At 32.9% G+C, this 11,137-nt stretch overlaps 1 protein-coding gene and 1 non-coding gene across 2 annotated transcripts in view; one reads left to right on the top strand and one right to left on the bottom strand.

The window, feature by feature from the left end:
• Positions 1-10,455, bottom strand: part of LOC140055322 (gamma-aminobutyric acid type B receptor subunit 2-like) — a 49,164-nt gene extending 38,709 nt beyond the window's left edge. The window contains exons 1-2 of the mRNA XM_072100636.1: positions 10,053-10,455; positions 28-165 (exon numbers count right to left, since the gene is read on the bottom strand). Coding sequence (XP_071956737.1) covers positions 28-165; positions 10,053-10,280 — 366 coding nt within the window. The 5' untranslated portion in view covers positions 10,281-10,455. The remainder of the gene's footprint in view (positions 1-27; positions 166-10,052) is intronic.
• Positions 3,223-3,294, top strand: Trnad-auc (transfer RNA aspartic acid (anticodon AUC)). Its single transcript has one exon. It is a non-coding gene; the product is annotated as a tRNA-Asp (tRNA).
• Positions 10,456-11,137: the final 682 nt, after the last annotated feature.

Here is an 11,137-nt window from a genome sequence, read left to right on the forward strand (position 1 = left end):
ATCATTGTAAGCTTATTAAACACTAACCTGTGGTATATTCCATAGATGTATCGATTCAGCAATTGGTGATGTTACCTCTGGACAAACTCCACCAAAAACCATAAATTTAGTTGGGCTTGAGGCCATAGACTCAAAGAAACTTCGCATTCCAATTGCCATATCACACTAAATTAAATAAAACATTATTTATTTATATCTTTCTGAACAAGATTAAATTATGAGACCAAGTTCTCTATTTACAGAATATATATGCGCTGTAATGTATGAGTAATTGGATTATTTATATAATTATAATGCTCCTACTACACGGAATAGACGTATATCAACGCCAGTCAAGTGCTAATCTGGGCAAGCGCTACACGGAATAGACGTATATCAACGCCAGTCAAGTGCTAATCTGGGCAAGCGCTACACGGAATAGACGCATATCAACGCCAGTCAAGTGCTAATCTGGGCAAGCGCTACACGGAATAGACGCATATCAACGCCAGTCAAGTGCTAATCTGGGCAAGCGCTCCATGGTTTACATGACTGCCGTGGTTTCGATATAATAGTAGATAGCATGCATACGACTTTCCTCAGTTTCCAGACAAACTTGAGGACGAGTATAATTGCATTTATATTTACAAATAGGAAAAAAGCAAAGAAAGATTATCGTGAATAGCAGTGTATGCAAAGTAATACATCATAATAGCCAAATATTTCTTCGTTGAGTTATATATTATATAAAAACAAAATGTTATTTAAATAGAAAGGATGACCTATAAAGTGCTTGTATATAAGTTTGCCCATTGGGAAAATGAAATTGGTATTGAAACTACAAATTCGTTTGATATTTGGTCAAGAAAAATTAAAAAATGAGAAAAACAAAAAAATATGCACAAACATTATCATGGAAAAAGATCAATGAAATATTTAAAAAGTTAGATAATAGTAACTGTTCTTTGGTGAGAATAAAGGATAAGTTATACTCAATTGTTCTATACTCTATATACTAAATAAAAATACTGTCAGATTTAAATAGGTCAATTAAAAACTCATTTAGCATGTTTAAAAATATACTAACACAAGAGCATTATGCATGAATGTATTTTATTAATAGACTTACCGATTTTGCATAGATATATATACATATATGTCACCGGGCGGTTTAGAATTAATGCTCTTTGCCTAATGTGTGTATTATTATTATTATTATTATTTATTGCCAAAAACCAGTTACAAACAAACAAAACACAGAAACTAAGGGAGTAGGCAGGAACCTAAAAGTGAACCTAATCACTATAACAAGAGTTCAGGTTCCGTACTCCCAAAGTAACAACAATGATATAAAATAAACTATATAAAAATATTTAAAAAACAAATAGACGAATCAACAGTGTCAATATAAAATAAACGGATAAAATACATAATAGTCGATTCAACAAAGTCAATATAAAACATGTGATTTAAGTGAATTTAAAAATATTTGAAAACTGTCTAAAATTAAAGAATTTTTAATCATTTCCGGTAATTCTTCCCACAACCTAGGGAATATATTAATAGCGGAATGATGAAGACAATTGGTTCGAGCATAGTGATGAATGAACTTAAGTGTATCAAGGTGACGGCCATTAACAACTAAAGATTGACGAACACTACTACAATCAACCGTTCCAATAAGTGATTTACAAACAAAGGATAACAGAAGATAATTTCTTCGATTAGATAGTGTAGGCCAATTTAGCTTAGTGAGACGTTCCTCGTATTCCATTTCACCTCTTGTTTGTTTAAGGACAAGCCTAGTAGCCCTTCGCTGGACTGCCTCGATACGTTCTGTAAGTTTTTTGGTTCGAGGCAACCACGCTGGGACACCATATTCAAGGATGGGGACAATGAGAGCTTTATAGAGTGAGAAAATAGCTGAAGGGGATGATCCTCCTGCAATACTAGTAATAAAACCCAACATTCGATTTGAACGAGAAATAATTAAGTTTACATGGTCATCCCAAGTAAGTTCACTATTAATCGTGACCCCCAGATGACAATGACTAGATACGGATTTAATAGGCAAGTCATTTATACGATAAACAGGTCTATACTCTTTCCTTGATCTTGTAATGTGGAGAACCTTGGTTTTATTTAAGTTAAGCTCCATTTCATTTAGATCACACCAAGAGGAAAGCCTGATCAGATCGCACTGAAGAACAACTTCATCGTCTACAGTAAATATATTTCTATAAATTATCGTTTCATCGGCAAACAATGCACATGGAGAAATAATAGATGAGGGAAGGTCATTTATAAATAAGTTAAAAATAAGGGGTCCAAGTACGCTGCCCTGTGGTATGCCAGAGGTAACTGGGGATGATGGGGTAATGGATCCTTGATACAAGACTCTTTGGGAACGTCCCAATAGAAATGACTTGATCCATTTCCAGACATTGCCTCTGATATTAAAGTGGCTAGCCAGCTTATTTAAAATAATATGGTGAGGCAGTTTATCAAACGCTTTGGCATAGTCGAGAAAGATAACATCAATTCTGGGGGCTTTAGTTTTATCTAGCGAAGATGCCCAGGAATGAGTTAGGTTGGTAAGTTGGGTAACACAGGAACGTGAGGGGAAAAAACCGTGCTGGACATCAGTAATTGGACAATTATAAGCAACGTGATCAGATATACTTGAAAACAGTATTTTTTCAAGCAGTTTCGAACAAATAGGGGTAAGGGATATTGGTCTGTAATTACAAATTGCATTTTTATCACCAGATTTAAATATAGGAGTGATATGGGACATTTTCCACTTAGCGGGGATTTCCCCCATACGCAGGGACAAGTTAAACAAATTAAATAATGGTGGAGCAATAAATTCGGAAGCAGATTTCAATATGTATGGATGCACGGAATCAGGACCTGGAGATCTATTAGATGAAAGTCCATTAATCACCTTCTCAACATTGTAGACGTTAAAGTTAAGTTGAGAAAGTTCAGGGAATATATATATATATATACACATACCAAACCGGGCGATTTAGAATTAATGTTCTTTGCCTGATTTGTTTATATATATAAAAGTATCTCTTCGGAGATCCCGCCTCGTGAATAAAAATACTGTAAGATGAGGGCGTATCAATTTGATCTCTGGTGCGCGTGCGTACAACTTAGCACTAGTGCTGTTCCGCCGTACCACGCCGAGAATGTTAAAGAGTCGCTATCCAATCGAGTTCGAACAATACCATGAAAGCCCCAGTGGTCTAATGGTTAGGACATCTGCATATCAAGCAGACGGTCCGAGTTCGAGTCTCGGTTGGGGCGACTTTTTCTCATTCTCACAGATTTCCTCATCTTTATCGTTTCAAATTAATTAATTAAATTTCAGTATATCACCGGGCGGTTTAGAATTAATGTTCTTTGCCTGATTTGTTTATATATATATTATATATATAAATCCTAAGGCAAATTACTGAAAAAATGACAATGCTGTGGGTATCAGTGGCTGGATCTCAATGGAGATACAAAATAAAAGCGAAAAGCTAAATCAAAACGAGAGGTAAAACAGCCAGAAAAGTTAGCAGAGCTTTCGGGCAACACTAGCCCTTCATCAGTGCAAGTGCATATATATAAATTAATTTGAAATTTAATTAATTAATTTGAAACGATAAAGATGAGGAAATCTGTGAGACTCGAGACTCGAACTCGAGACTCGAACTCGGACCGCCTGCTTGATATGATTTCCTCATCTTTATCGTTTCAAATTATATATACTAGATGGCACGCTCGCTTCGCTCGCGTACCATCTAGGTCGTGCCCACAGATGGTTCTCGAATACACAGTATTTCCAGCGAGAAAAAAATGGAGATTTCAAATGTACGTACTGCAGGACTATAATACATTGTCGTTTGCAGAAACGAATAAATATACACAATGATTTATGTAGTCAACCAAAATTAGCACCATGAGAATTACTTCCGAGAGAGAAACAAAATGAGTCAATTTTTTTTTATTTGGACTCATTTAAACAAACCCAATTTGTGTTTTGTATGTAACATTAAGGGTTGAGGGATGGGGGAAGAAGATAGGTACAAAGAGGAAACATTTTAAAATATATTCTTATCCACTCGTAACGAAATATTGTTTTTAATGTTTTATAGGCCTATAAATAATATACCACTAAATACAGTAAAACATTTACGATTTAATACGGTACTTTGTTAAAACTCTCACTGTCATAGTCGATTGAAATAGTAAAGTACGTAGCGATACACCACTACGACGTTTATATATTTTTTAATTATTAATTAATACAAACGTTGAGAAGCAACTGTCAGTAATAACGTTTATTTATTTGTATATTATATGTTTATAATCTAACAGTAGGGCCTACCCACACTCACAGTAATAAAGTTTATTTGTATATATTTTTATATTACATCTAACAGTACCAACACTCACAGTAAGAAATTTGCAAATTGCGATCAAAAGTGGTTAATACCTTAACAGTATTGTACAGCATTGCAATACTATTTATGTTTATTCTCCAAGGGGGCCCATAAATCTAAATCTATACCTCTATGGTTAAACCAAATAATTTGGAATGTTTATTTGTATATTATATGTTTATAATCTAACAGTAGGGCCTACCCACACTCACAGTAATAAAGTTTATTTGTATATATTTTTATATTACATCTAACAGTACCAACACTCACAGTAAGAAATTTGCGATTCAAATTGCGATCAAAAGTGGTTAATACCTTAACAGTATTGTACAGCATTGCAATACTATTTATGTTTATTCTCCAAGGGGGCCCATAAATCTAAATCTATACCTGTATGGTTAAACCAAATAATTTGGAATGTTCCATTCACCACAAATCAATACATTTGTAAAAACGTATATTAAATGTATCAAAATAGTATTTTTTAAAGAAAATCGGCCTGTCTTCAACATTATGATGCTGTACTCGAACTGTTCAACCGGTTTTCAACTATTAAAAACAATTATCGTAGGAGGAGATAGGAAAATGCGAAGCCTCCTCGCATTTTTGTGGCGGGTATTTTTCAAGATGGACATCCATTAGACAGTGTATACCACGATCGGAAAACACCCCTATTTGGGGCAAATCGTTGAACCTAAATTCGTTTTAATCGTCAATAACTAATTATCTAACTTAATTTAATTAGTAAACAGGGTTACATCAGGCGGTTAAAATCAGTACCGAAAGTACGAACCAACTTTATATACCATCGAGTAAAAATTCTAGAAGTAAGGCGCGATTTACCGAATTTTGCCCTTACGTAAATTTATATATAGATATATAGATATATATAAACACATTAGGCAATGAACATTAATTCTAAACCGCCCGGTGATATACTGAAATTTAATTGATTAATTTGAAACGATATACTTATATATATATATATATAAAGTATATTTTATGCAAGTAAATAAACTAATTAATTTAATGTATGTAAATGTAAAGAGTGCAAATAAAACAGAAAAGGGAAAAGGGAAAAACACTAAAAAGAAGAGTTAACGGAACACATTGAGAATGCTAATGCTAACAAATAGTTATTGAGTTATTTTTTATTCTCTTTATATTTATTGATATTGATTCAATTTGTAGGTAATGTAAATGTATGAATGATCTTTTGCAGAGATTTTTATGTTTGTGATGTAAGGGGAAACTTAATATTTAAATATTTGAATAATATACACAAACATAATCACAAAACACTAAAAAAAGACGACATGCTATATTGTAGATCCAGCCGATTGTTGCATTGTACCGTGCTATGTATAGCGACAGCAAACGAGACTGATGTATTATTCTATACCTTTAATGAGTCATATAATACCAATCAATACATAAAATCGTATAGTATATATTTGATATTTTCATAATTATCAGACATCAGAAAGTTGATAGGTCTAACTAATATAAACAATCATAATTAATCTTATATGTATATGTTTGTCCTTATCGAAGGATAACACCGACTGATTTTCTACATAATTGATTTAAGAAAACACTAAAATAACCCTTATAATATTTAAATCGCTGTCAAATTATATGCTTAAAAACCAGCTATTGACAAAAATGTAGTCAATCAAACCGACAATCTTTAAAGGTTTATAGTTCATGAAAATAAATCGAATTGATCATAATGTATGACGAAAAAAATATCGTGAGGTTGCACATTACCTACGTGCTGCGCATCAACGCGCCTTGTTTACGTCAAGATTGTGGAATCAAACTAAAAAGCTTATGACCTGTATTATGGGAAATAATAATTGCAAGCTTTTTTAGCTAACCAGCAGATTTATACAATGACAATAGGAGATCTTTTAATAATAAATATATATTACTCTAATGGCTTTCCTGATAATCTTAAGTAAAGTTAAATTTCAATATCTATTGCACTCCGTATATCATCAGAGCCAGCAGCAAATATCTGGATCTCTGTGCAATAATAAAATGCTTTAACATAATGGCGAAACCATTGTGAAAAATGGTATGCGTTATAAACCAAATCAGACATAATATACTCCAACAAGTGCATACGTACTGCGTACTGAGTGTTACGTTATAATTATCGTCATGATGCAATCAATAATCGTACTTCGACGCTTGATATTGACTTAATTGTACTGTTTTCTAAAGCATCCGGTGTATTAACTCCCACATTTCTAATAATATGTTACACCTCACAAGAATATCCACTACGCTATCGACCATTATGATAATTGAAGTGTCATCTAATAAACATAATTATACTGCAACTTAACCATTATCGGCGAATTACCGTATAGCCTATGATATTGAACACAATATAAATGCTGCACTACATTTTCTGTAGTATTCTAAAACAATATTTTAAGCATGGATAAGGCAAAATCTATGTTCAATCATTTTTGTTTTTCCCTTGTTTACTTTCTCCTCAGCACATTTTTCTATCATGAATCCATATGATAATACAATACAAACATTGGAATTAAATTATAAAAAACAAGTAAATGTTTTAATTGTTATAAAACGTTCACTTCGGTCGTTTTTTTTTCTAGTGTTTTCTTGCCATGGTTAGCAAGTATGATAGTATTGAGTTTATTTTGTTCAGCAATTACTCTTTGCATTTACTTCTTGTAGTCCCGTTTGTAATATCCTGGCATTTTCAGGCTTCAAGTAATGTGTATTTTTCGCCAACATTATTTTCAGAGAATAGGGCATTGCTTACCAACAGAACGCTCCACCTACAAACAAGAATGATGTTTCTTAATGGTCTAGTTAGGAGTAGACTCACCTATGGTTGCCATGCTTGGAGGGCAACAGGAAGTGAAATGTCCAAACTTAGCACAACATACAAAACCTTCCTAAGAAGAATGCTAGTGAATGGCTTTCAAAGGGTCTGCCCACCAAACCATGTAGACATATCCTCAGATGAAGAAACAGATGAAAACTATATAGACTGGCGTTACGTAATTGCAAATGACGATCTCTACAAAATTACTATCTGTCAACCGCTAGAAGAATATGTCTACAAGAAACAATTCAACTGGATCGGACATGTAATTAGAAAAGAAAATGAAGATCCTACAAAAATTCTTACTTTTCACACAACACAAAGTAAACGGAGAGGTCGGAAGATACCATCAGTACTTGATAGAGTTGTTCAACAAAGTCAACTTACTAGATGCAACTTATTGGAGCCTGCTTCAACAGAAATTTATAATTCCCAGCAATGTTTTAACTGTATCTATGAACTGTTTTATAAGTTTTTTTGTGACTGTGCAATTTGGTAGTAGTCACTCTGATACTATACATTTAAAAGTAACAAATCCAAATGCCAACTTTAAGTCAATGGCTACCAGATGTCTCTGTGAGACGGTTATTTGTCCCAGTACCAGTACATTATTATTTATTATGCAGCTTGAGTTAGTCAGTGTCAAGGTTTCACATACATGCATAAATACGATATAGAAAGATTAGTGTTAACCAAGCGTACTTTGGTGGCTTTAGTTATTCCGCTATCTGTCCATATTTTGAGTTGTGTCATAGCTGTTCTGGCCATGTAAACGTCTTATTTCCACTTTCATTAGTGATGAGTGACCCAAGAAATTTGAAATGCTGTACCTTGGTTTCGGTTATTACATATATTCTCCACACACACATAATAATGATGATGATTATGATGGTGATGATGATGATGACGAACGATGATGATGATAATAATATTGATAATGATAATAACGATTATTTATTAATTTTAATTAATTTAATTTAACCGTTTATTTTGTCTTTTTACAAGTGAAAACATTGTTTTTTAGGAGTTTTTTTTATACGGAAGTGAAGTTTATTAAAACTGCGAAATGGCCTATTCAAAATCTGTTTTTTAATTAATCTTTTTTTATGATTTTGTGGGACAATACAAAGAAATAATAATAATCATAAATAATATAACCATTAGTAAGTCACATAACTAGACGTACAACTGTCTTCTGCTTGAAGGGATCTACAGTCGTGTTTGGTAAGTTTAAGAATTTTAGCGCTTGACCTTTGTAGTTATACTTGTTTTATTGTATGATGCCTATGTAAATATGTATCTACTACTAGTATAATTATTTGTGTATATTGCCTTTCCAATGATGAACAATATTTGCGTATTTAGTCTGCCATCTCTTTTTTCAAAATGACTTGTATTTCAGTGTTTTACAATCAACTGCATTCTTGATTTTTACGTAACTCAGTTTGATCATGCCTAACGATTATAATTTAAAGAAAAAATTACAAAAAAGGTATTTTATTTTGAAATGCTAACAAGTCTTATTTCTTCTTTATTCATCAATAGCAATAGCAAATTGGAGCAAACAAAATAGCTTTCGCTAGTTGAAGGTTGGCACCATACTAACAAATACATTTACTTCGAAGAATAACACTGAAATAACAACAGATATAAATGAAATTAACATACAGTAATAAAGGACATAAAAAAAAAACAACAAAACAAATGGGCTACCATAACTCAGTATCTTGATAATAAAAGTTCTGTTATATTTTTAACAAAATTATTTTTAGTCTTAATATTCTTTATATCTAAAGGCAGTTGTGCCATTGATTGAAGCGGAACAAAATTAAGAACACATAGTTCGTATAATCAGGTCTTCCCTGGTATAATTTATGTAGGCCTACATCTAAAGTATTACACGGCTGAAGATGACGCAGTAAATAATATACGTGGTGTACCGCAAACTTTATATATTGTTATTATTAAAATAAATAACTGACATATCTAACGGCACTAGCACTAGCTATAGTTAATTAAAAAGGTGAGTTTTTAAAGCTGATTTTAACATTTAAACCATTATAAAAATATGTACCGGTAGTTTTCGGGTTTTGTTTATTTATTAGGACAACTGATTCTATTTTGTTTAAAATTATTTTTGTTTTACATCATGTTTTCGAGTTTTGTTTATTGAGCAAACCAAATACATGGATATGTGTGATTGGATGCTTTTAATTAATTGATTTTCATAACCGAGACAATTGTTGACTTGACCAAATACTATTAGGAACAAACAAATCACTTACGCGTCAAATACATTTCAGGGGAGGAAGGGTTAGGAAATATTTGTAGGCTTAATGTAGGCTACTACTCTATTTTAGTAGGTCATTGATTCATGCTACCATTCTCTAACACCAGCTCTTAAAAACATGAACAAAATGAATCAATAATATACAACTTCAAGAAAACCAATACAATAATACTGGTACGCTTGCGACAAAAAATATTGAATGATGCAATTTTAAAGGAATTTTTAGTTGTTTTTTTTTGTCATTAACAAACCATGGGGAGTGGGGTGACGCTTAACGCTTAAGTAGGCCTACATATATAAATGTGTACAGAATACAAGTCAGAAAGATAGCGGCGTAGGCCTACGGTTGCTCAACAACACCCCGCCGCTGAGAGTACCCTCTTTAATACATTATATATATATATCATAGATGGACAAAAGAAATGCACGTTAAAATATTTTGCTAAATACAAACGCAGTAAGACAATATTTGGCCTACCTCCGTGTCATTCCAAATTGCTCGTAATTCGTAACCATTTAAAAGCGCTTTGCTTTTCTTTATGTGTTCCAGGGCCAGTTCAACTGCAGGTAAAATCCCATTCCCAACACCTTCCATAGAGCCAGAAAAAGGCGAGAGTCCAGCAAAATAAAGAACCTTATCATCACTGGCTTCAATTCTGTACAACAAAGTTAAAGATAACACGGTACTTATCCACAGACTAATCATTATGCTAAATCAATAAAAAATGGTTGCAAAATCCTTCTCCTCCTTCCTCTAGCCTGTGTACTTAAATTATCAGTATTAAGAACGTTGTGTCACTTTCGGTAAAGAACGTGAATAACTACAATAGACTCTATATTATACAGCACCAAGTATAATATTAGAAATTTAATTACAGAAATCCAATACGCAAAGATGTCTTTTAGATTTCAATAATTGAACGCAAATGCGTAGTTGTTACTCGATCGGTGCATCTTTGAGTAATCGAATAATTTTCGAAGAATTGAGGGCAGCAAAATTATTCAAGCTATTTGTCGTATTCGATTTAGACTTTCACCGTTGAGTTGAGTACAGTTTTTCCGTTGAGTACTTCTTTAACGGAGTATTTTGAGCGTTGAGATTGTTCTTAACGAAAAAGCTTTCGTTGTCAACGTTTTCTATTTGAATGACTTTCTGTTGAGCACAAATTTACAATTCGAATACAAAAAGTACTCAACGAATCTTTACGCTGACAACGAAAGTTCCCAATCGAATACAACAAAGGAGTAGATAGGCGATGATTTTGAGAAAGCAGGTGTTACCCCATTTTCATAGATTTGCTATTTAAATTTAAAGATGTATCCGTCACCGGTTTCCTGTAACATCTATTTCACAAGTATTCGATCGGAATCGGTTTCCTGTTTCCTGATAAATCTATGTAATCTAGCAAAACTAGAATTATTACGTCGTTTTTTTTAAATTTTACTGAAGTTCACTTTACTACATTCTCAGAAAATCATCACGATATCATTCTTCGTCATTATTTTGGTAAACTTTCGAAATCTTATAACGTCATACTCGTACTCATGTCAAAGAACGAATAC

The sequence above is a fragment of the Antedon mediterranea genome, chromosome 7 (assembly GCF_964355755.1).
Source record: "Antedon mediterranea chromosome 7, ecAntMedi1.1, whole genome shotgun sequence".
NCBI lineage: Eukaryota > Metazoa > Echinodermata > Crinoidea > Comatulida > Antedonidae > Antedon > Antedon mediterranea.